The sequence below is a fragment of the Hippopotamus amphibius genome, chromosome 4 (genome assembly GCF_030028045.1).
Source record: "Hippopotamus amphibius kiboko isolate mHipAmp2 chromosome 4, mHipAmp2.hap2, whole genome shotgun sequence".
In the NCBI taxonomy this organism is placed as follows: domain Eukaryota; kingdom Metazoa; phylum Chordata; class Mammalia; order Artiodactyla; family Hippopotamidae; genus Hippopotamus; species Hippopotamus amphibius.
Genome location: NC_080189.1, coordinates 89,800,961 through 89,828,172, shown reverse-complemented (window position 1 = coordinate 89,828,172; position 27,212 = coordinate 89,800,961). Strand labels below are relative to the sequence as shown.

Genomic DNA, 27,212 nt, shown 5'->3' with positions numbered 1-27,212 from the left:
TTATATAGAAACAGAAAGTTTTCTCTCAAAGCACTTACACCAAAGTCTTGAATGTTTTGTGAAAGGAAAGTCTGCAGGGCAAGAAAGTCAAACTTAAAGGTGAAGGCTGTGGTGTGTGACAAGGGAAACAACAAGAAAAGGTTCATTGCCAGTCTTTTCTGTTCTCTTTCACTTTCCAGATAATGGACCGATGGGAGAATCAAGGCAGTCCTCAGACGAGTTTATCTGCTCCGGCCATACCGCAGAACCTGCCCTTCCCACCCGCCCTTCACAGGAGTTCCTTTCCCGACTCAACAGAGGCCTTTGACCCAAGGAAGCCTGACCCATATGAGCTCTACGAGAAATCTAGAGCCATTTATGAAAGTAGGCGTAAGTGAAAGCCACATAAAACAAGGGTGTATTAATAACAGCTGAAGCCCTGCCAGGAGATATATTGAGGCTGAAATGGTCTGGTGTGATTTTATATTCTGAGGTTCAAAACACATCTCAAAAGTAAAGCCAGCTGATCTAAACTTTTCTTCAAAAAAAGAAAGAAAAATGTCTGTCAATTCAAAAAAAAGCTTATATCTTTTGGTTTTAAATTTTGTTTCCTACTTTTTCCCCCTAAGCTCCTGAGGAAAATCAGGAATGTGTTTGGGGGGCCAGGGGTAGGGAGTGGGGGAAGAGGTTGCTAGTTTTATTTAAGCCACCAGATAATAAGAATAAATGGTTGGGATTATTATGTTTAATCTGATCTTGAGTCTGACGCATAGATTTTCTCAGAGCCGTGAATGCAGTCATTGAAGATTTTAGGAATGTGAGTAAAATGTTAGCCAAGTCCTTCCGACTCATAATGGTGAAAGTTATGGTTCCGAAAGCAGCACAGACCAGGTGCCCATCATTTCTACCTGAAACTTCTGCTTCTTGTTTAATGCACTGGGGCCCATTTGAAAGTTGTCATAAAGTACCGTGTATGTACTTGTCATCCTATTTGAAGGTCTTCTAAAATTATTTCATTGCACTTTATAAATATTAGAAAACAAAGGTTTTTAATATTGCATATACATTCATTGTGCCTCTTCTCACCATCTAACAGGTCATCTCTTTTGAATGTTAGAAGACAGGAATCCAAATGGCATGGATGTATAATCTATGAGGGAAATACACAGTACAACATGAACTTGAGTAACGCATTGAGAAAACTAGCCTAGTGAGAAGGGTTTGGTTCTGGCAATCCCATTTATGGTCTGCTGATTTCCTTTGTTTCCGTGTTCCACCAGTGTCTTCTTTCCAACTTTATCATCTGAAGCATGAATAGCAAGTTTTAAATTGTGTGTGATCTCAGAGGATCTCAAATCTGCTTACTCTTTGATGAGCTCAGGGGCTGAGAATTATACACCCAGCTGGTAAGGGGGAAAGTAGACATAATACCTTTTCCCCATCCTCTACAACTCTCTGTAAAGGTAATCTTGGTTGATAAACTAGTTAGGACAACAGGCCATTGAGAAATCATCTTCATCAAAGAGAACCTCCACCCCACCCCCCACCCCTGCCACTTTATAAAAAATAATTGGCTATGTGAGGACTACTGTATTTCATTCTTCTCCTTCTGGATGAACAACTGAAATGTCTTTAAAGAGCTGTGTAGTAAGAATGTTTTTGCTGTGATAGAATAAGAACAAATAGGCATTTTTTCACTGTGTAATACAAGATATGAACTCAGGCTATTAATGGTCATTATACTGAAAAAAAATTGAAAAGATTTCAGCACAGTTCTTAATACCTTTTCTGCTTGAATGACCAAGTATTTATTGCATATGCACTTGACCCTCAGTACCATGGGGAGATTCCAAAGTTGAGTAATATGTCCTGCATTCACAAATTTAACTGGGAGATAAGAAGAATAAGTGTAAACAAGTATAGAGATCAGGATACAGGAAAAGTTCTGTCTCAGAAGGTGGAACATATCATCCTGCTGTCCTTGGCTTGTTGAATTTTGTGGTTACCTTTAGGGAGCGGCAAGAGAAGCTTCCTCCTGTTTTCATCCCTTCATTAGTCATTTGCTCCCATTCTTTTGCAGTTTCCTGACCAATGCAAGGTTTTATTATTCAGGACAAAGGCAATGTTGGTATTTATTCCATCTTTTCTTCATGGTGTCTGTTGCGTTCTTGTGCACTCAGTTTGTGGGAAGGAATTGTGCGTGACCTTCTTTTCAACCCTAAACAAATTCTGATTTCTTTATCCAGCCCCTGCAATGCTCCTTCTGTTCATTGCCTTTCTGCTCCTCACCTGTGACAAACCTAGCAAACCAATCCACCTTAACCTCCTTGACTTTCTTTATCAGTCCTCCTCAGGGAGCTCTGTACCCCCTTTGCATCTGCAGCCACTTGAACAACAAACATCCTGACTGCCTGCCTGGCTCCCCCTGTGCTTCCATTAAAGCCCCACATATGCCTCTGCTTCTGCCTTTCTCATCGCGCTCCCCTTCTTGTTTTCTCAGCTCTCTCTGATGTTTCTAAGGTCACAGTAATGTTTTCAGGGTCACAACCCTTAGGAGCCAAAAGAGGGCAAGCTCATTTCCTTTCCTATCCTTCTCTTTCTGTCCTGTTATTTCATAACACTAAGTGGAGTGTGAATGAAATACAGAAATCATGTCAAGATGAGAAAAGTTCTGCCCTGAAGATTAAGGAAACCAAAAAAGCATGCCACCACTTTCTCTAATCTCTGGATAGCTGATTGGTTCACTCTGCTTTTCTCGGTTTCACATGCCAGGGTCTTGATAGAACATAACAGACTTTTGACCTCTATACTCATCCTATTTCCAAGTGTAAAAAGTCTCATTCTCTCATTTAAAAATACCAAACTTTTTCCTAGGAGAAAAAGCAGTGGGACCAGGGAAAATATGGAGCGGAATCCTAACCAAAGCTGTCTAAACAAAGTCCTTTGATATTTTCCCTGACCTGTTACGACCTCATGGTATCCTCCTTTACATCTAGGTCTAATGCTGAACAGATATTTTGCATTCACGTTCAAAACTGGGTTGCAATAACCAAATAAAAGAATATACCTCCACCCACAAGCTTCTGCTATACAGAACTACAGAATGTTTGTTATATCCAGGCTGTCAAGAAGTATTTGGATTCAAATCACTAGTCCCCTGCAAATGATGGAAATTTATCAAATGATGTAAATGGTGCTGTGCCTCATTTGGCTCCTAATTAGATTATGCTGACATTTTAATGTGCATGCACAGGACATCTTAATAAAGATATATTCCTGAAAAAAAAAAAATGCTGTGACTTTAAACAAAGATACTAGAGCCACAGGAAACAGAACATGGCAGGTACGTGCTCATGAGAGGAAAGCTAGAAACACCTCCTGTCCTCATAAGATCTTCTTATGATGACATGGGACTTGAGAGAAAGAAGATTCTTCCACCCAGCAGGCAAGGCAATGCCTCTGATTTCAGAGCATCAGGCAAGAGGGCCCAGAGCTGGTACCTCCAGGCTCCCCATCAATCAACAAGAATGTATGAAACACAGTATGTGTCTAGACCTCTGCTGGGCACTCCACGAGAGAAAAATCACAAGACATGATCTCTGCTCACATGAAGCTTACAGTGAAATTGGAGACAAAAACACAGGAAAGCAATTCCTGAACGACACTGTATTATGTAACAGAGCAAATAATATCAGTATTTTACCATGTAAAATTGTGCAGTAAATATAGACAATAGTTTAAATATAATTAGACAATTAGGCCTATAGTTTCTTGTTCCATGCGCAAAATTGATATTTAGCTGGGAGAATGTATTCTGTTAAATATCTTATAATTATCAAAAATCTCATTAGTTCTTTTTGGAGAGCTCCACGCAAAAAAAGGAAATTTTTCCCGATTAATTTCTTTTCACCTAAGCTTAAAGCTTATATACATAATAAAAGAACCATGCCTAAGTCCGCAAAGAAATTTTGACCAGTGGGGTTTCTGTGTTTTTATGTTAGTTATTCAAGCATTGACCCTATATCATTACCCGCAATTTCCAGAAAATAGCAAAAATCTACCCACCTTCATGTCTATCCAAGACTTTTAGACAAATCTCACTTTCCTTTGTGTAATAGTCTCTGTTGATAATTGACTTCTTGCTGTTTCCATTACTTGGATTTTTTAAAATTGAAAGCAAAGAAAAATACCCACCTTTGTGTAATGAGTTAAGCCATGCCATTTTTTACTTCTCCCTTCTCTGTCCTTTTCCCATAAATCTTTCTTTCTCGTGAAAGAAGGGCTTTAATTTTCTTTGCAATCACAAGAGGAAGAGCTTGAATTGCCTCAGTTTGTATGCTAACATTCTAAATGTTGGGCTTCCTACAGCATTTCTAACCTTGGGGGGAAAAGACTATTTCTAAAGGCCCTCACTGTTTTCCACCCTCCCATCTCCCCCTGCTCTTCTTTCTCTACATATGATTACATCATTGCTTCAACAACATATATCTGATATGATAGGAAACATTTTATAATGGCCTACTTAACCGTAAGACTATCTAGGGTGACTACACATGCCCGTTTGCCTGGGACAATCCTGCTTTGCGTTGTCCTGGCATAATTAATAGCTCCCTTTTCACGCTCTAACTTGTTCTCATTTGAATGATAAATTATATGACTTCCTTTTCCTACATAGTCTGTTAAAGAGATAGACATCATTACTGTCCAAGAAAAGCATATATCTAAATGTACAGGCCATGAATACAAATTTTAAAGCCTACTCAAATAAATAATTTCTTTCAAGCTAATTTATTTGGCTCCCTGAATTTTTGACCATACATGTTCTGTCCCTAATTTAAGGTAAAGACGTATGTGGTGACTTGTCTTGGTAGCCAAACACCCAGTGAACTCCTTCCATACCCAGAAAACTGTACAAATGCACAGTCTAGAGCATGGGATACTAAGCAGAAAAAATGTGACAGTGAGGCTTCACTCATTTAAGTGAAGAGAATTTCTTATTCTTATCACAGAGAATAAATCATATTCACCATCGCAATAATCACAGGACCAAAAGGGAGTTAGTTTGGTCTGTCTTCCTGCTCCTAAGAAAGACTGTACTCACGTAACTGCAGAAGAATGGCTCTCCTGGCTTGTCTTTTTAATGCTGAACAAGGCAATACAGTGTGTTTCCCAAAGAAAAAGAGTATGGCTTACTTTGGAATCTTACAAAATAAAGTTTGATCATGCTAAGGGACCTGATGATTTAGGAATGAGGGCCCTGTCCTGCTGCTTCACTTTTCTTTAAGTCAGACTTATTCTAAAGTTTTATCTTGTCACTTCAGCTCATGGGGCCATTTCTTGGGCACACTCCCCACTGCAGCCTCAGAAGCTGGAGCAGACAAGCCGGTGAAAACAAAAAAGAGACGGAGAAGAAAAATCCTTGTTCCCTGAAACTCTTCCCTCATGATTCTGTCCCTTGGTATGAACCCAAGTTGAATTATGACTAAAGTTGTCCAAACTTTTTTCTGTTCACATTGAACCTTGCTTATTATAAATAAACAATTTATGAGGTACAGCATATCCATTCTACTTTGCAGTGAGACATCACTCAAATGTAGGGTCATAAAAGTGTCAGTGATCCATATGGTGTAATGTGCCTTCTGGTAGGACCTCTTTAGAACAGAAATTTCTCTGGAATTTCTTCAAAATGAGCTCACACAATCAATCTTTCTTTGGAGAAATTAGGAAGCATTAACCCATAATAAGCAATGAGTATTGTACCAAAGGTAAAAGAGTAACCACAAAGCCAGTTACAGAGCATAATGGAAGAACAAGACTGTTTTTAGTACTATGTTTGAAATGAAATTATAATTCATAGCCGATCAAAAATGGACCATTGTGTTTGTCACGTCGTTGGCTTTTATCCTGCACTTTTGTTGTTCCATGTGGAATTCTTTCATTGTTCCGTATTGCAATGTACATATAATTCATAGCATCCCAAAAGGGTGGTTGTATTTCTAAACCATCTGTTTTTCTGCTGCTCCTTCCTTGCTATTAGTGAGCAAGGGTTGTAGTTTGCACTGTCTCCCATCCTAACAGCAGAGCCACTTGGAAAGCTGGGGTGGTGTAAAAATACCATCCACTGCAGCACAGCACTTGGGACGCTAGATGGAAACTGATGATGGGAAGGAACCACAGCACGTAAGGTAGATAGATGCACAAGATGTATCATGTCCAGAACCAGAGCTTGGAAGCCTATGCAGGTGCTTCTGCTTGAGACTTCTTTTCTCCAGTCTCCTTTGCCCTTGTGATTAAATACTTAATACAGTCAATCTGGAAACATCAATAGGTTTAGGGAAGGTTTGGATAAATTCATGGCTGCCATAGCTGCAGGCAGCTATTCAGTGATTATGAAAGGCTACCTTGGCCTCTAGGAGAACATCTGCACATCCGAACACTGCTAGGTCAAGCCCTGGCCATGTGTGCTGGTGTCCAGTGGCCTGTGGGTGGTACCACCCAAAGAGGTTCGCTAGAACACTATCTTATTTTACTGAAAAATCAAAATAAGATGATATTTAAGTGTTAAGACACTTTTACCAGTGACTTTAACATTAGAATCATAAAAAGGCCAGAAAAATTTGATAATAGTATCATTTAAAATGTCCTTGACTGTACTATGAAGGTTAATTTCCTGTACCTTGTTAAGGAAAACCATTATTGCTATCTTTAGTATAATTTATGTTATGGCTTGATCTGTGGGAAAAAAAAAAATGCCTTTCAGCTGGAGTTTCTGATGTATCACATTATGCGTCACTTTGCATTTATAGTATATTGATAAAGATCACTAAATCCAGTTAAGTTTGTTTGCCATTTTTCATAAGTAAATTTTAATTTGGAAATCTAATTTCAAATACAGTACTTTCAAGTAGCTTGGTAAATAACTATGGTATTATATTTCTAACAGGTTCCTTTTAATAGAAAAAGAAATAGCTAAGTAATAAAGATAGTGAAATAAAAGTTAGGTTGGAAACACATTTTTCCCATGTATTTTAGAAATTAGCTTATAAATTTATTTCATTCAGTAGTTTAAAATATAATGCTCCGGGAATCAGACAGGGGATAAAAGGGAGTGGAAATATGAGAAATAAACTCTAAAATCAGTCCTTGATTGAAAGTTATTTAGTTTGTCAAAGCATTCTGGTGGTAGCACAAGTTGACAATGTAACCCAAAGTACTTTCATGAATAAAAATGAGACCATCGGGGCTGCAGTAAACTGAGTGTAATTGCTAGATGGCAAGTAGGTCCTAGTGAGATTATGATAATATAAAATGTCACTTTTACAACTAATGGAAGTGTTTAGAAGGGAGCAGTCTTCCATCCCTGTTTACAGCTCCATCTTTATGAAGAAAGGATATTTCTCAATTCATAATCCTAAGCAGTCCCACTAAACATGAAGGTTTTTTAAAAAATAACAATTCTGCTGGAAATCTAATTTACTTTGAAAACACAGATTGCCTGGCAGGGAGTCTCATTTTCCCTGAGATGAGTGAGACTAGCTGTGCAGAATACCCTGGGGAACAGCCTCATCATCGCCCTCAAGAGACTTCTGTTTCATTTTCAGTGTTGAATAGTGTTGGACTCTTCATTTGAAGCAAAGCTCAGTAAGAAAGCAATCAGAATTTGGTCTTCTTTCAGTTTTTTTAATTTAATGGTAAAATACCCATTTTTTCCATAGTACTTCATATATTCATTATAGAATATATATAGTATTTTACACTCATGTCCATAAACTTTTATGCTACATGTAGCATAGATGACAACATAGTTCTCATGAAGTATCCCTATTTCTAAAATAAACCAATTTTACCCAACTACTTATACATAACTTGAACTATCCAAATAATTATAAGTATCAAAATATTTGGACTGGTGTACATAAATCAACATAATTGTTGATTGAATTTTTCACTTTTCATTTAAATATTTGATGACAGTATTATGATTTCAAAAATTTTTGTTTATTTTGTATATATTTTGGGTTTTAGATTGATTTTACTTTCAAATAAGCATTCTTATAATGAAAACCAAAGGTTAATGTTTGGAAATAATGATCTTTTTTTCCATTTTGATCTAAAAGAGTTCAGATTTTTGCCTGCATGTAAAAAAATACATTTATGGACACATTCATATGCATAAAACAGGGTAAAATCTACCCACTAACATCCATGGATTTTAGAGAAAAAAAATCATTAAACACGAGAACAAGATTGGGGTTCTAATTGGAGCCAAAAAAAGAGTAAAGATGAATTTTAAAATGCCATAAATGAATTTCAATTTTAATTCCCCATTTTCCCATCCAGAACAAGTGCCACCAAGGACCAGTTTTCGAATGGATTCCTCTGGCAAGTATTCTTCAGTACTCACAGTCCTGTGAATGCAACGTCTTCCATTTTGTGTAACAAATCATCCTTCTGAGTAGTACCAGTTTATCAGTATATAATCACCATGCTAATTTCACGCACCCACAGAAGCATGTATTTAAGGTAGAGGGCAAGTCTCACCAAGTTTGACCTGAATGGCCGCCAAGGAAACAAACAAAAGACAAAGGAAAGCAGTCATATTAATTAAGTTCTTTCTTAAAATGCTTTAGTAAAAGACTAGATTACAAACCAAAGAAAGCCACTAGACTGACTAAATCCACACTATCCAATACAGCAGCTTCTAGACACATTTGGCTGTTAGGCAGTTAAAATGTGGCCACTCTGAATTTGGATGTGCTGTAAGACGTGTGTGAGATCCATACTGGATTTCAAAAACTTAGTACAGAAAAAAAAAGAAACATATAATATCTCATTAATTATTTTTTATATTGAGTAATGCTTAAATAATATTCTGGGTATATTAGGTTAAACATATTATTAAAATTGTACCTGTTTCTTTTTCTTTTTAAAATGTGGCTAATAGAAAATTTTTAATTTCCTATGTAGCTTACATTTTGTTTATATTGGACAGCACTGAACTAGGAAAAGAGAAATAAGAAGCTAGAGTATCTCAAGAGATTTGCAATTTAGACATTTCCATAAAACTTACTAGAAATTTTGCTAACATAGAATGAAATTATTTTCACAGCAACTAAATACTTATATCAATTTAATTTTTTACAACCATGCCAATTATAAAGTGGTACATTTGAATAGTATTTTAAGTTAGAATAGATTAGCATAGTTTCAAGTTTAGGAGCTTTTAGTAATAATTGATTTACTTAAAAGAAAAAATTTTTTGACCTAATTGTTCTGAAAATACTTATTAATTTGGTTTGGACTTAAATGTATAATGTTCTGGAAATGAAGGAGGAAAAGGAAGATTCAGATTTTCTTACTCTTAGAAAGTGCTTTGAATTGCTGATTAGACCACTGGATTGAAAGTGAGAACACTGAAACAGTTGTAGAAAAGAACGTTTCATAATAATAGTACTATTTCAGATCTGTGGGCTCACGGCACACATCTATAGAGTGTTTCCATGATGACAGCTCATTATCCATCTCAGCATGTTCTAACACCCCTTGGAGAGTATATGTGCTTGAGATCATTTCATTCTGTAAGTTTCCACGTCATTTTTTTTGCGGGGGGGCGGTATATAGAAAATATGGACGGGATTGCTTAGCATTTTGTCCTCAAATAATGACTAAAGTATTTGTTTAGGTTGGTCTGAAGTTTTTTAAACCATAATTATTCTTAGTATATAAGAATATATGACTGTAAAATCCTTGTAATTTTTGAGAATATCTTATAACCAGAGGCAAAATGAGACCTAGTAATTACAGTTGTAAAATGAAAGCAGGATTTAATTAGAGATTCTAAATCTCAGCTTACTGGCCACAGCAAGCACATTTCTTGAAAATCTCAGCTTCTGAATGTACTTTATTTAAAAACGAAAGAAGAAAGAGAAGAACTACCTCATAGCTTAGATTACCTTGATATATGTGCAAAATGATATTTTTACATTTCAAAAAAATATACATTACTTGAAAGAGAAAAGTTATAATGTAGTTTGAGTGTATTATACTACTATGCAATCCAGATTTTCAGGAAAAGAACCAATCCAAATATTTTGTTAAGTGTCCACACAAGTTAGGAAACTATTCTGTAAAATTATGACTCCTTCCAAAATAAATAGATCTCCTATACTACTTCCCATGTTTATAAAATATTCTTTATCAAATTGTGTCATGATTTTTAACTGAGATATATTTATCATAATTATAAGGTATTTTATTAACTTTAGCTGCATAAGATGCTTAGGTACAGAGGCAAAATTGATGGTAGGAAGTCCTGATGTAATTATGAAGCCAAGTGAAAAGTCAATAGTAGAATAACACTGTGGTTTATCAGGTCCACTAGATTGGCGAGTATCTTAAAATAATTAAACTCAAGAAACATCTATTTAGCAACTCCTACAGGCTGTGCATAATGGAATATTATAGACAGACAAAGATAATTACGCCATCACCAAGTGAGAATGTTAATAAGAAACAATGAATCCATAGTCAGGACCTTTGAATGGACAACTCCACCCAAAGACAAGAAAACCAGGGTGTGGAGTATCATGGAAACCAAGAGAAGAAATCACTTCTGGAAGAGGACTTTTTCTTGTTTAGAAACAAAAGAAATCAGGGGTCATAATGAGTGAGTAGACAGTATCAAATGAGACACAGAAATCAATCAGAATGAGCAAAGAAGAAATGGCCATTGGATTTGGTCATTAGGATGTCATCAATGACTTTAACAAGAGCAGTTCAATAATGCCAAGAGAACAGAAAACAGACTGGCCAGAGTAAGTCAGAGATGAGAGAGTGAAGACCTCCCTAGAGACCACTCTTTCAAGAGAGAAATGGATGAGGAGAGCAAGGGAGTATTTATGATGGGAAAATCTGAGTTTATTTGAAAACTTTGGTTATTTGAAAAGAGCCAAATGGAGAGTGGGAGATGGCTTCTACTATGGCTAAAACATGACTGGTCATGTCCATATTACCAAAGGTATAAAGAGAAAAAGGTAGAGAGAAGGGATTCTTTTAAGACAAAAACATATTATTTATCTGGTAATGTTAGATTCGAGCAATACAAACTATTTAATTCCCGTTTAACTCATTCTATATCTGGAGTGCATTGGAAATCCAGATGCCAGGGACATTTTTCTTTTCCTTTCTTTTTTTTTTTTTGCCAGGGATATATTTAAGAGCTACCTTTGATTCTTGATTCTTTCCTCATACTGTCTTTCCTAGATCTCTTTACAAGGAAGAGCCAAAAAATTAATACTTTTTCCGGCAGGAAAAATTGAATGAATTCATTCTCTGTGCCAAACTGTGATAATAAGCCCATGGTGCTTATGTTTAATTAAAACATGAAAGGGGATTCAAGTACCAAAATTTAATTGACATGTTTACAGCAGCATCCCATGTGCCAAATTAATCCATAAAAATGCTGTTCTTTGCATTTTTGAAGCTTGAATCCACTCACAAAATTAATCAGTGTTCAGTCACCCACCCTTTTCTCTGAAACTGTGCACAAAGCTATGTCTTTCCACAGCCAGACCAAGGGTACCTATAGCATGTGAGGTCTTCCTGGAGTCTTAGTACAAAATAAGAATCAGCTTTTGAAATTCTGCTTTTCCTTACTGACAGAGGTTGCCCTGCTACCTGGATGTAGCTTTTTCAATATTAGTGAGAGCCCAGGATTAATCAGGACTTGTAAATTATATTTCCATAGCTTGCCATGGTGGTCACGCAAAGTCCATCTGAGACAAGGATCTTAAGATGCATTATTTCATAATGCCTGAGAGTCCTAGGACCCAACTTCTAAGGAACAAACAACTCCAGCCATGGCTAGCCATTGAACACCAACATCCAAAGAGTTTTCTCTCTTAGTCCATTTCTTCACAACTACTGCCTCATCTTGAGTTGCACCAAGAAATGCCTGCGAATACTCTTCACAGTTCTTCAAAAAGGAAAAAGAAGAGGAAAAAGAAGAAAAAAAGAGCATGATACAGAATAGATAAGAAGGCAGAAGAGGAAAAAAAAAAATTGGTAGAAGCATGGTTGAGTGACATCCAGAGTGACTCAGTTCCCACTAGGTGTCCACCAGACCCTTCATCTAACAACCTGCCAGGTGCATGATTTGCAAACCAACTGGAGAGAGGGGTGAGGATTGTTAAATTCTGGAGGGAGGGGTGAAGAGTGGCCCTTGAATTTCTTTGCTTTAAGTCCTCACGTTGACCTGGGAAGAGATGAAGCATGATGCAATCATTAAATATGTCCTCAGACCAGAAGAGCAGCTAAAGGAGAGTATCAGAAACATCATAATCTTTCAAGAGAGCTAACAAAGCAGGGAGGAAAAAAAGTAATGTTTCCAGCTACATGCATGTAATTTTAGTTATTTTCTAAAGCCCGACTCAGATAGGTTGTGGGAAAGAGGGAGGGAGAAACCAAAGAAAAATTATCTTTCTAAAAGCTCTTATCTTCCTTAAACAATAACAGCAACAACAACAAAATACTGCCTTAAGGCCTAATCTGTGATTTAAACTTTTGTTTCCAGTTGTCTGTTTCTCTTAAGTTTCCATGCCCTGCAGCCTCTGAGTCTGTGTTCAGAATTAACAAAGAAATAAAAAATAAATCACATCTGTGGGCACACTTCTCTGATGGGTGTCTCTTTGCCTGTCTCTATGTGCACATGTACCATGAAGCTGGCCATCTCAGCCTGGAAGAATGGAGAGTGAAGGTGACCAGGTTGGCATACACCACCCTGTATTTGAAATCAGAATGGTCAGAGCACTAGTCAGGAGATAGGAATGTGACCAAAATGCAGGCAAAGAATAGGGGGAGGAGGCTGCACACCCTGCTTACATCTATGGAGTTCTTCAGAGTTAAATAAAATTAACTAGCAAACATCTATATTTTTCTCCTAAGTAAAATGGAGTCCTGAGTCATTCATTAAGGAAAAGCTTTCCAATTCTCCCAGGAATTACAGCATTCTCTGACACCAGACAACTCCCCTGTATCGTGACACATCTCAAAATTTCATTACTGGGATTGTTATAATTTCGGCATTTCCTTGGGGGAAAGTTTTTACTTAGCAAATAAAATGGATCACAAAGTAAACTCCTTCTGGAGCTCCTCATGCAATATGGGTTGGCGCTGAAGCCACTGGAGAAAAAATTTCTCACTATACTCAGCTGCGATGCAAAAATGAGAGTATCTACAAGTCGATGGAAGATTCTGATTCAACATACGCTAGCTCTGTCGTTTTAAGTGTTGAAAGTATATCAATGCTTTCTTGGTAATTTTTATGTGTATATTGTCTAGAGTCCTCCTTAAAGTAACCTAGAGAAGAGATTGATGAGAGCAATCATGTCATAACCAAGTTTTAGAGGTTTGAACAGTAGTGATTGGGCATTATCTGTCATCTTCCCATCTCCCCTCGCCTTTCTACCTCTGTTGGAAGGAGCGCAGGTACCTGCCATGATTTTGTAGAGCTTCTCCACCTGCCTTCAGGATCCCAAAAGTTTAGCACACACCCCAATATGTGATTTCATATATATGTTGTGGACCTCAGAATAAGCTGAGTTCAAAAGTAATTGAGACTCATAGAGTATAGCGCAAAGTTTTCATTTTCCTTTTACCACTCAACTCTAATGAACTGTTTAATAGGAACTGAATTCTTCTAAGTTGTCTTATCTTTAAAGTATGAATGATTATACAATTCACAAAGGATGGCTAATGGATGTAGAAATCCAGTTGGTTATTCTTCTTTGAATTCTATATTTGTCATTGAAGGGAAAGACTTTGGTTAAATGTGCATCTGGTCATAAAAGGGCATGAAAGTCACAGAGTCTTGGATGATATGTACATGTATACATATGTACTTATGTGCCTGATTCAGCGTTTTTTTTTTTCCTGAGAGCCCTAGACACACCAGTCAGCTTATGCCTACATTTCAGAAGTGAATGACTTGCCTTTCAATGCACAGCCCAGGTTGGAGGGCACAAAGGCAAGCCACGTATCATTGTGCTTTGTTTATTGCATTGTGCTTTGTTTAGCTCCACTTACTGTAGAGTGTGGAAAAGACTTGCCTGGCCATAATTTATTGAGTCTCTCTCTCTCAACTATGACTATTATTATATATCCAAATGGCTCAGACATAGCTTCCTGTCCCGTGAGGATTCTTCTGTAAAATCCCATCCCAATTTCTAAAACCATCCTGCTTAAGCAAGGAGAATTTAACCTAATACTTGCTTCTATCAGTTCTAATACTCCTGTAAACCATGAAGGCCCAAAGATCACTAAATATTTCTTAAGCAAAGGATGGTATTAATAAGTATTCCCCAAAGTTGTTAATCATTAACTTCCTAACAGTGGCCTTGAAAATATGCACAACCCAGTCATGATTGAGACATTTGCCCCTAGAGAAGGTTCAAAGGGCCAGGGGCAGGGGGTAAGGTTAAATCATATTTAAATAATTCTCCTTTCAAAAGTTAAAATATTTCTTATGGTTTTAGTTTATCCTAGGATTGAAAAAAATGACATCAGAGGAGTTTCCCAGCCCATTTTTAAGTACATTTCTGTTCTTTCAGCTAACTACAGAAAAATATCCCTCGTCTAGTTTATTTTGAATATGTTTATGGAGTCAGTAGTGAATCTACTAGTGGCTTCCACATTGTAAAATGTGTTGGGGATAAGAGTTCACTTAGACCCAGGCAAATTTCTATCACCAAGTTATGAAAAACCTAAAGGCGTTTGTCAGAAAATTAAAACTTCACTGAAACTTCAATAGAGAAAAGTTTAAATTTTATATTTCTAACTTTAACAACTTTAAAAGAAACAACTTCTATTAGGTGTAAGGTTTGTATCCCCCCTTCCCCCACCCCCACACACTAAATGGGACACATCAAGAACAGCTGTTAGTAAATCACTAAGTAGTCCTTTACAAGCAGTTCCAGGGCGTTTCCATCTGTTCTCTCATACTTCTAAAACAGTCGTTCTAGTCAGAGTAACATCACCAAAGTGACAGCCAATCTTTCTGAGGGCAATCTCAATCCTTTCAGGAAAATAAAGAATTACAGAGGCATTGATTTTTTTTTTTTTTCGCTCAAAAAATTCGTGTACTCTTTCTGCCTATGGCGATACCCTAGTCATGCCCTTGGCTGGGCACTGTGAATCCAGAGACCACCTAATTTTGGAATGCCTACTATGTTGTTACCATATTTTTTTTTTATCCTCTGTGCTCTTCACCGACTCTAACAACGCTCTCATTAATCACATCCACAAAATTAATTTATCATTGGTGTGTCCAGCTCCTCAGGGGGTGGGGAGGAGGCAGGATTCATGACTCAGTAGGCTCTCCTCTATGCCAGGTCCAGACCACAAGGAGCTGGACGTTCACCTTCGCAGGATGGAGTCTGGATTTGGCTTCAGAATCCTCGGGGGAGATGAGCCTGGACAGCCTGTGAGTTGAATTCTCTTTATTTCCACACTTCGGGTTATGTTGTGGGGTGGGGTGGGGGGGGGAGGGAGGGCTGAGGGGAGCATCATGCAGTGTGATGTAAAAAAGGAACTCTTTTAGGACTCACGTAAAAATTTTTGAGTTTGTTTTTTTTCTTGGTATTTAAGTTTTTAAGACAGGCCAGTGTTTCCATGCCAATATAGCATCATAAATCAATGCACCTTTCATTAAGAGGGGGACATTACACTTTCTTGGAATGGGTTGGATTCCTCTTGAATGTTTCAATTATTTCATTGTATTGGACCCCTGGTCTCTCTGGGCAGCAGCTCACAGATAAACAGGCAGTGTGACAGAAGACAAATGTGAAGAGATGACTAGGAACAGCAGAAGTGTGTGTTTTCAATCAGAACTACAGGGGAGAGAAAACACAGGGATAAACAGAAGTAAAATCAAGTTCAGTGCTGCAGGATCTCACCAGATTTGAATTAGGAGATTACTGTGAGAGGATAGTCACGAAGTCAACTTCAATTGGCACAATATTGGGAATTTGGGAAAGGCTGCAGAGAAATTATATATATAAGACATCAGAGTGAATGCATAAAATAACAATATTCATTAATATACCAAAAAACACAGCAAAGCTAGACTTGTGAGCATGTATTAAAATAATAGCCATGAAATACTCATTGTAAAAGATGTCTTAAGTGGTACCCAGTGTGACTAAGTCAGGTTCATAAAAGGTTCATAAATGGTCCCTGAGCACTGAGATATGATCAGGTCCCTTCTCCTATATAAATACAAGTAAAAGATTAAACTATAAAATAAATGTAAGGGGAAACAACAAAGTTCCAGTTCTTCCCATAACGCTTACTTCAATACGGTCTTCGAGATAAACATTCTTACTTTGTTGGACTGCCCCCACCCCCAGAGGCTTACGCTTTGTTGCAATGTATTCTCTTCACCGGTCTCCTGCTCTTCAGAGGTTGAAGGGACTGCATGACTGAGTCACGAGAAAGGCCTAGTGTCAGCTGGCTCAAGAAGGGAAAGGTCTAGCTGAACTTGGCCTGGCACGGAAGCAATAGAATTGCTACCCAAATGGAACACATATTGCTCAAAATGAAGCTCAGGTGTGTGAGGGCAGCCGTGGTCACCATCCAGCCTTGGGACAGCTTTCTGCCAGGCCATTACACAGGTTCCCAGCCCAGCCCTTCTGAACATGGGCTTTGCACTCCTGAGTCCTTTCTCCCCTCCAGTAGGCAGCTGTTCAGTATTTATGAAAAACCTCTTCAGATTACGTTTTGCTGGTTTTCCTCGTGTTTATTTAGATTTACTCTGGTTTATTCTTTCAATGGAAAGATTTAAGACACACTTAGGCTGCAAGTTACAGTTTTGACAGTTAAACCATAAAGTAGAAGCCTAAATCTCCCTGAAGCATTCAAAGCCAAAATATAATGTCTTGAAGACCAGAATGTTGCACCTCAGAAAGAGCACGTCAGGAAGGGCGCGTTCACCGTAAAGATCCCCCCTATGCCTTTCCTTCCTGCTTTTCTCCACTCTAAGTCCAGAGATAATATACAAACAAAATGTGCTAGCCTCATTTAATTGCTGATGTGCTACAAAGGGAGAGGCACGTGAGCTGACTTGGTCCCCAACCGCAGGAGGTCTCATAAATTATATCAAACGGGTTTCTGCTTCCATATAGACAAAATGGTATTGACATCTCAGGGTGCACATTAAACACGACAGCACGGCTTTCGGCAAATAATGAACAGCAGGACTCCAGCTCAAACAAAGTATATGGGCATTTTTCCTGCAAGAGGAAATAGTTTTCACACTTAAATAACAATAGAAATAGAAAGAAATAAAAAATTGCCACAAAGGAATGAAAATGGGATTTCCAGCTGTGAGCTGAAAAGAGATGGGAAGGCATCAAGGTGGAAATGTTTGGAAAACACTGCAGTAGAGCAAGGCCTGTGTGGAGAAAAACTTCATGGAAAGAGAGAGGTGATGACAGACACAGGCCTTGGCTTGAGAGTCTGGTGCGAACTTGTGGAAGAGTTTCAGAAGGCAAGAGCTGGAAATCTGCTTGCCGCCTTGTCAAGGTGCCCTGGGCTATAATTATTGCAGATCAGACCTGCTGGGTTTAGACTGCTATTAGGTAGTGTGGGAAAGAATTAAAGGAATTAAAAGGACTGCAAAGATAGCTTTGGTTTTATTTGTTTCTCTTTTGGTTTTGTTCTCTTCCTTGTGTTGGCTTTTCCCCCTGGTTTACCAGGATAGCAGCCACTTGACTGTGAATTACTGTTATTTCATATCAGATACTTCATTTTGTTCTGTGCCCTCACAGCCTTTAAGATAAAGTGGAGTTGTCGAGTTTTTGATTCTTTGGGGTTTTTTTTTAGAGAATACAGTTGGAAAGATAAGGCCAGGTCCCTTGTTTGGGGGGGTGTGGGGGGGAGTATCTTGTGTGGGGTTCTTTTCTTGCTCTGTTTTGCCACTAAGCTGTTCCTTCAGGGCCAAAGCAAGAGAGGCAGGATAAGGGACTCCTCCGAGAGCAATAAGAAAGCTGATGAGTGGGGCTGAAGGGTCCTCAGAGGTTGAAGGATCCAGTGAGGTCAGAGGGAGGTGATGAGTAGGGTGAGGCCAGGGTTGGCTGGGAGGGCGCACTGGCCAGTGTAGCCATGGGTCAGCAAGATCAGAAGCAAAGTACAGCCTTAGGGTCCAGGAGCCCAGACCTTGCACTCAGCAGATCTGGAAAGTGCGATGGGGCAGGAGGCTCAAGCCAGGTACTGGAGGGAGAGTCCTTCAGTGGACTTGGAACGTGACCAGTGAGACCATTGGACCAAGTGAGAATACTCAGAAGCTTGCTACTCAGAATGTGTTAGATCTACAGACCAGAAGCACCCACTACCTCCTGGGAGCTCGTTAAACATGCGGAATCTCAGGTTCTACCCCAGGCCTGTAGAATCAGACTCTCAGGGTAGGTGCAGAATTCTGTTCTAACAAGCTCACAGTGTGATTCATGTGCACCGTAAAGTTTGAGAACTACTGATTTAAAGGATCAGATATCCTGAGGCATGTTTTCAAGAGCTTAGGTGAACATAAGAAAAAAAAAAAAAATATATATATATATATATATGTGGGTGGGTATATACATATAAGCCAGTATGAGTTACAGAAGGAATCATAGATTATCTAGTCCCTGCAATTCTGATGGCACATAGGAAATAAACTACTCAAATGTGTCAAGTGTACAAAGCATATTTGAATTAAAGAAAAAAAAAGTTGTGGATTATTTTCTTTCCTTAGTAGAGAGACACGTAGAGCTAGCTCTGTGTCAGCGGTGAAATACAGGGCACAAAGGTGCAAATTGGCTAAAGGCCAAGGAACAGCAGTGATGTCAGAGCCAGAAGCAGTGATGGCACACGTGGTCAGCCTCCTCCCAGCAAAGGCAGAAGTTCCTGAAGGAAGGAGCAAGTGTAACTCATATATGTAGTTCATGGATACACAGTTCTAAGGCCTGTTCCAGTTCCCCACGCTCAGCTCAATTCAAGTTTGTTTCATAACTATGGCAACCTTTCTTTGATACAAAGTAGAGGGTGGATTATACAATGTAATTATACAGTAATATACATACATATAATAATTATACAATACTATATAATAAGCTATATTGAAGTATTATATGGAATACACTATTTAGAAATAAATATGTAAGGTTTAATAGAACAAACTAAAGTTTGAAGATTAAAGCTTCAAGTTTAAAAAAAAAACCTGTGTCCAGTGAACATCAGGCTTTGTTTAAATGTCAGCTTCTCACTGAGTCCTGCTCTAACCTGCCCTAACACCACCTCAGCCGCATAGCTGACACCCACCCAGCACCGTACCTTGCTTTGTTTTTTTCATAAAACCCACCTGCTAGCATAAAATAGAAAATCAGATATTTTACTGGGAATCTCCTTTTAATGGATGATATGAAACTAGTAACACAGAAGATAACTTCAAGAGTATATCTTTGCTGTTTTCCTACAGCAGAGGAGGAATGAGAATTTTCCTACATGAAATTTTGTTTTTGCTATTTTCGTAGAGCACCCAATTGCAGTGGTCGCTCTCTTAGTTGTAACCGATTTTTTTTAATCCCTCTTCATCAGAATCAAAACTGTAGCTTAATGCTAGTAATTAAGCCAAGAATTTCACTAGCCATTTTTTCTCTATTACTACCTATAAACTCTCCCACTGAGGCACAGAGGAAATCTAAAGGTTGAAGTATCTTCTTTGGGCTAACCCAGCTAAATGCAGCTTTTTATGGAGAAACATAAACATTCACTTTAACTGGCTTTTGCACAAAGCACTTACTAAGTCTTTGAAGTGCTCCACAGTGAGTTGAGTCTTTTGAAGAATAGATTGGAACATCTTTAGAAAGAAACTCATAAATTCAGGTTGGCGTGACAATAAAGGAAAATGAAAAATATCAGAAGCATGCCCGACTGCAGGACTATAGCAAATGGGCACAGCCCAGCCAATCCAGGGCTGGCCATGCGTTTGCTGTGAGAGAGAGAATGAATCCGTCATCAGAGCACCAATATTCAACATGGAAGCAAATCTGCGCCCCGCTCCCCACCCCCACCTCCATCCTCCCCCAAGAATAGGGAAAAAACAGCCATAGTTGTGGGAATTTTCATTCCAATGGATAGAGAGAGCTATTCAGTGGACCAAGGCTATGAAGTCCTAAGGAAAAAAGAAAGAAAGAAAGAAAGAGAGAGAGAAAGAAAGAGAAAGGAAGAAAAGGAAGGAAGGAAGGAAGGAAGGGAGGGAGGGAGGGAGGGAGGGAGAGGGAGGGAGGGAGAGAGTGAGAGAGAGAAAAGAAAAGAAAAGAAAAGAAAAGAAAAGAAAAGAAAAGAAAAGAAAAGAAAAGAAAAGAAAAGAAAACTCTCCAGATGATGACTTTGCATATACCTGCGGAGGCCTGGGTATTCAGATCTGGTTGCTGTGTCGAGAGGCCACACTGAGCAGCGTGACCAAGTAAGATGGAATCGTTTGCTGCCAAACCTGATGACATACAAGCCTGCAGGTCATGATGGAGCACCTCTACGAATTAGCTAAAATCCACAGATCTGAGATTTGAAAGAAATTTGTCCCTGAAAGAAAGCAATCTGTGAGCAAAGGATCATTGTATAGAGACTTAAATACAACCTGGAATATAGCCTCTGTAATATTATCAGACTAATGGTAACCACTGCCTTCAGATGCTGTGAGGCTAAACCACTTGGCAAAAGAAAAATTATCCTTTTGAACTCTATTGTCCACGAGTTGGAAAAAATTGTAGATTAAACAGCAAAACTAAAATTTTTAGTGCTATTGTCTTTCCTCTGAGAAAAAAAAAAAAAAAAAGCCTTGCTAATGGACACTAAATTGACTCTCTCTAATGGGAAGTAGGAAAACTTATGTTGTCATGCCTTTCATTACAGCCCCTGGTTCAGGGATTTACAACAACATGCACATTTCCCAGATGTGTACCTCCAAATTTCCTGGTACGGTAGCCACCTAAATAGCAGAAACATTGCAGGGGAGGGGCAGAACTGGGGACATCCTTTGTGCAGAGGAGGTGCTCAAAGAAAGTATTCACAGAAGTGGAGCAAAAATCTGGAGAAGATTTGACTGAGTTTTTAAAGTAGGTCAACTGGCCAGGGAAAGCCAACCATGAGTTCTGCTTTGTTTTGTTTTGTTTCACCCTTACCTCCAGCTTTTCAAAGCAAAGCAAAAATTAAAAGATAAAAAACACTTTGAACCTTTATCTGAATTTAATAATATACAGTAGCTAGTTTCCCCTGACATTTTCCAAGCACTCACTATGTGCCCTGAGCAAAGTTAAATGCTTCCCGTGCACTATTTCATTCACTTCTCCCAACAGCTCCATAAAGCAGGCCCTATTATTTTATTTCCCCATTTTTGCCAGTGAAGAAACTGAGGCTTGCGGAGATTGAAAAGCCTTGCCCATGGCCACACAAATAAAGAAATGGAGCTAGGATTCCATCCCCAGTTTGTTTCAATTCAGAGTCCATCTATGGTGGCCTATAGCATCAGATTATTTGGGGTTAAGGGTGATAATTTATGAACTGGTTAGCAAGTGTCCCCCAGACTTCACAGCCATCAGGAGCAAATTCAAAACTTTTATTTCTCTAAGAGGAGTTAGCAACCTGGAAGAGTTAGAAGGGCATCCTTTCACCCTCTCATTTTTCATTTTTCAAGTACATGCTCAGATTTGGGGCAGAGGGTGTAAAGAGGAAATAAAATCTTCTACTGAGTTACTTGGTAGATAGATTAGATAGATAGATGATAGATTAGATAGATGATAGATAGATAGATAGATAGATAGATAGATAGATAGATAGATAGATAGATAGATAGATGGATGATAGATCGATCAAGGGAGGGAGGGAGGAAGGAAGACAGGCAGGAAGGGAGGAAGGGAGGAAAGGAGGAAGGCGGTTTGAAACATAAATGTCCTTTTCTTCTCACTGCTTCTCTAGATTTTGATTGGAGCCGTCATCGCCATGGGCTCGGCTGACAGAGACGGCCGCCTACACCCAGGAGACGAGCTCGTCTATGTGGATGGGATTCCAGTGGCTGGCAAGACCCACCGCTATGTCATTGACCTTATGCACCATGCAGCCCGGAATGGGCAGGTCAACCTCACTGTGAGAAGAAAGGTGCTATGTGGAGGTAGGTAACTTGAATCAGCAGCAAGAGTCAGGGGTTAGGTGGTGAGATGCTTTTGTGAGTCATGGTCAGGACACTGGAGACAACATTTTAAATTAGCTTCTATATTATATGAGGGGAAAGACCAACCTAGATATTACAAATGTAGCTATGATGTTGAAAGTGCAGATCTTCACCCCACTAATACATTTCTGAGCGATCTTTGAGGCTATTTTCCATGGAGTCATTAAAAATTTCTGGCAAAGCCTGGGGCTAATTTAAGATGTGTATGCTCTTTGCTTTTTGGTAGATGCTAGTTATAAGAAGAACGTTATTGTAGTGAAAAATATAGCTTTTGAAAATGTTCCTCATTGTGTTTACTAGCCAAGAACCACAGCATTTTGATACCATAATAAGGCAACTCGGATGGAAAATTAGCTTCTTTTATAGAGCCTGATAAAAGGTAACAATAAAACAGTTACCCTGATTTAGAAAAATACAGCTATATGTCACTCTGAGAAAACACAATTTGTATAACTCCAAAGTTATGAAACAGAGAAATTAGAAGGAATTATTCTCTTTACAACCATTTTCTCAGCTTCATAAAAGAATCCACCAAAGACATACTTTTAACAGTCAGCCCTCTTCGTCGTATTATGATTCAATTTAGCTCTCTTTACCATCTCTCAAACCAGCAACCCCCCCCGCCAAAAAAGATTTATATTTGTAAGGAATATGTCCATTGCAAGCATTATACTGTTTTTTAGTATCTGAGCACTTAGTACTATTGGGAATGTGGCCCCAAACCCCCTGAGCTTTGCCCTGTGAATTACAGGAGCAGCAGCGCCCATGATGCTCTGTTGTCCGCTGCCCCGGTGGCCTGCTGACCTCTGTGCTTGGCCCCCGGCTGCTCCTCATACGGAATGATCAATGCTAGAATTAGGAGGAAGCTGAGAAAGAGCAGTGTGAACTCCCTCGTGTTACAGATGACACCCTGAGGCCCAGACGTTCAGCGGATCGCCTGGTGGTCCGCAGTGAGTCAGGGATCCCGCAGAGAGCCATCTCCCCAGCCAGTGCTTCTTTCTTTTTCCCATTTTCTCCCCCTCCCCACTCTACCACCAACCCCCGTCCAGTGAATTCAAAGACAGCAGACCAATCTTTAGCACATGTCACTGCCTAACACAAGGAGTCTTCCATATGTGCTACTATCATAACACATTTGAAATGTTTTTTAAAAAAGGGCCACCAGCTAATCACAGGCTGTGAATCACTCAAGAGGATAAGGTTTCTCAGTCAAACTAAAAGTCCTCTTCTATTCAAGAGTCTTCTAGAAACTAGATTTTGAACAAGAGCTATCACTTAAAAGGGTAAGTCAGAAGAACTGTCAGCCCTTACCAGTAGAGACTGCTCTTGATCTTGTGTCACGTGGAGGTTTTGCTAAGAGGTGCCATTCGTCTTCAGAAATTCATGGCAGATGACTTGACCCAGTGAAGTAAAACACCTTGAATTATGCCTTATCCTTGGGCGAGATGCCAAGAGGAAGACAGTGTTTGCTTGGTTAACAATTAACTGTCTCTCACCCTCCAGAGTGATTTAATAAAAAGTTTGCTGTGCTATATGTTCTGTAACCCAAAGATAAATTAAAAAGATACCTGATTTACAAGGAAATACACTGCAAAGTGCAAAAACCAATGCACCAACATAATTTCATGCTCTCTTTGCTACCAGCTGATTATTGCAAATTAAATTTTGTTCTAATCAATCCATGCTATTGGAGTGTAAGGCAAATGCTGCAAAAATGTATTCTTGCAATTTGTGGATCGTGTGACTTCCGTGAAGATGCTTTTTGCTGCAGTTCTTACCAACTTTACTCATTTAGGCTTTCAAGTACATTTCAAGTGCATTTAATTTTTGAAAATGTTCTACTGCAGACTGCTCATTCACACCAGGAGAGTTTCCAAGTTAGTTCAGCCCACTCTTCCTTGAAAGCTTCATGAGTATTGAAAACGATTAAGTTCAGCAAAGGATACTTTGATAGTAAAGTCAATGCCTGGAAATAGGATGGAACAGATTTTTAAAACGGGCATAGGAAGGCAGTCTTTCTTCATAGCTGCCATTTCTCCAGCAGGGAGAAGAGATAGCTACAAATGGATCTGATGGTGGAGGTGCCATTTTAAGGGCTCTCCTTTTCATCATTATTGTGCTTTCCTAAGCAAAGGCAGTGGGAGGTGCAAGCCTGGCTTATGATGAGACGGTTCAAAGCCGAGGGGAAATGAGTAATCAGATTGTGAAGAGACAGAAGGTGAACGAGAAGACAGGCAGTGTCACCACTCCCTTGCACAAAGGAGCAAAAATATAATAGAAAAAAAAGGTGGGGAGAAGAGAGGTCATAGAGATGACACACTTCTGCCTCATGCTTGCCTCGGCTTGGACCAATGTCCTGCCTCACCGCAGAAGACACTAGGCACTGGTTTCCTAGTTGATGCTCAAGAGAAAAACACACAAAAAAACATTAGCTGCAAGACATACAGACTGGTTAGTTGCATTGGGCAAAAATTAAAATAACACAAAAAGCTGCTCCAAATGTTAACATGTTAAAAAGTGTACACACTAAAGATAGGCAAAATTTTCAGTTAGGCAATGGCAAGCTAGATCCTCAAAGTAAGAAATTGTGGAGTAAAGGATGAAAACATCCAGTAACGTATCCAATTTTGTTTACCAGGTAATTTTAGCACACATCTTGCACCTTAAACTAGTTTTGAGAGATGTCTTATCCATGCTACCAGCTCCAATATTTAGTTGTTTTTCCCAAGGATGGTGGAAGAATGGCTTTAATTTTTACGCTGAAAGTATATTTACATGTTTAGTAACTCCACTTTGAGACATTCAACATAGTGACATATTATTTTAAATACATAGTATTCATCTGAGAGAAGAGTGTCTCTGAGGAATTTCCTAAGGTGTAAACATAGAATTGATGTGAAAAAAAGTCTTATGACTTAATCAAAACATGTTCGAGTCCATCTTAAAGCTATCATCATCTTTTTTTCCTAACACCTAAGGGAAAGTCTAATTCTTGGCCTGATGCTAAGAAAGGGAAAGTTTTCTTGGCAGCTAGGTGAAAAGTTTAGCCAGTGTTTAGGGAGCTGAGGAATTTCCTGCTCCTGGTTACTGTACTTTTTGTCAGTTGTAGATGCAATCCCTTACACTTTGTCTATGAGCATGTCACCCATTTAAATAAGTTGTCTGCCTGGATGGTCATAAAGCAGGAGTGCATAAACTCAGATGCCTGCAGGCAGGCCAGCCCCTACCATGGCCAGGGCCCCAGCCTGCCAGTCCCCACAGGGGTGCACTATGCCTATGGACACTGCAGCGCACATGTCCACGCTCCATCACACACACACCCCAGTGCCTCAGCTGTGCTTTAAGGCAAGACTTGCACAGCTGCCGTGGTGTCCTCCTTCCAGGAGACAGTCCCGAGAAGAGGCCCAGGCACACCCTGGAAGCAGGCAAGGTCTATTCGGTTACAGAATCTGAGAGTTCTGGTACTCAGTGTGTGATCTTGATGGGCAACAAGGGCTCCGGTTGAACAAGTCCCTTTGCCCCTGCGTGCTCCTCACTCCATGGGTAAATGAGTAAATCAGGAATTTACAAGAGACACGGGGGGAGTGGTTGAGACTGTGGTGACTTGCACATTGCATACTCAGTCAAGGGAGCAGAAAGTGCCCAACTCTAGCTGACTATCACCAAATATTTCAAGAGAAACTAGAAATCCAGCTTTCTGTAAACTCTCCCTATTTAAAAACATTGGCAATTACTTTTAACAGTTATTAAGCAAAGTCTAGGCCAGCACCGTGCAGGAGTCATACATGGGTCTGCAGACCAGGAGCAGCTCCTGGCCAGCATTCGACTGTTCTAGTCAAAACCATCTCACCTGGAGGACCTTATCAATGTCTCCTGCCTTCCCAAATGGACACCCTCTCCCAGCAGCCCAGTGATGATTTCCAGTGTGACTGGTGGGGACAAAACAGAAGCTTAACCTAAAAATTAATTATTTGACTTGAGTAGATACTAAGTGACTGAATTCTGTATGCCCATTTGTATGCGAGTCAGAAGGATGAGTCAGGGATGCTGGAAGCTAGAGGTTTAAAAAATAAATTGTACATGATATTCAGTCACTTTCTGACATTTTACTATATTATTCTAAAACAATGTTGTTCATGCCCTATCCCAGGAAGTGTTGTTGGAGAGAAGACATTCTCATTTGGGTCTAGAGGCTGCCAAGTAGAAAAATGATGTGGAATCAGTTCTTCCCCTCAAAGTCAATCATTGGAAGTCTTCTTAGCAACTTGGTTTTAAATGTGCTCTTGGTGTTAAAGATAAAGAACTTTGTTCTAGAGGTTGAAAGAGACATCCAGAAGCAATAGGAAAGTATTGTGTCAATGTATTTGACTCCTTTGCTCACCCAGGGACCGCTCACATTGACTTAGACAATGATTTTCTTTCTTTCTCCCTTTAGAACCTGTGGAATAGCCACTCCAAGCCATTTACTGCAAAGACAGATAATTGTTCTTTGTTGCTGCTTAACTGACAGGCGCAGCTTTCAACCCCCTAAAATATGACAGCCAGAAAATCAGATCTTTCTTGTCACTGCCTATGACATTTCGTTACTGATTTGGTCCAATAACTCGAGGAGATTTTCAATTTAATGTTGCAGCATAATAATTGTTTGTTTTTCTTCTTCCTGACTATCTCTAATCACTTTATTTCCAACTTGTGCAAAGACTGATAAAGGACATGTGCTTCACCAAGACAATAACAGCTTGTCTTTGGATGATGTTTTCTAGTGGAGAGGGTTCATTTTACAGGCAGTTTGAAATCCTGGTGGTAAAGAGGGAAAAGCTTTGATATTGACATTTGGTTCTTTTATCACCTCAATACATTTCTTACAGATGAAAGCATCCATTAGTTTTTTTATTCTTATTAAAACCTGATTGATTAAGTATTACAGAAAAACTCACATTTATCAAACAATAATAAGCAGTAGCCTGGGTCTTAT

The 27,212-nt window shown here is 39.1% G+C and overlaps 1 protein-coding gene across 1 annotated transcript in view; it reads left to right on the top strand.

Moving 5' to 3' along the window:
• Nucleotides 1–27,212, top strand: part of MAGI2 (membrane associated guanylate kinase, WW and PDZ domain containing 2) — a 1,275,509-nt gene that overhangs the window by 1,109,734 nt on the left and 138,563 nt on the right. The window contains exons 12-14 of the mRNA XM_057732512.1: nucleotides 180–369; nucleotides 15,366–15,457; nucleotides 21,985–22,177. Coding sequence (XP_057588495.1) covers nucleotides 180–369; nucleotides 15,366–15,457; nucleotides 21,985–22,177 — 475 coding nt within the window. The remainder of the gene's footprint in view (nucleotides 1–179; nucleotides 370–15,365; nucleotides 15,458–21,984; nucleotides 22,178–27,212) is intronic.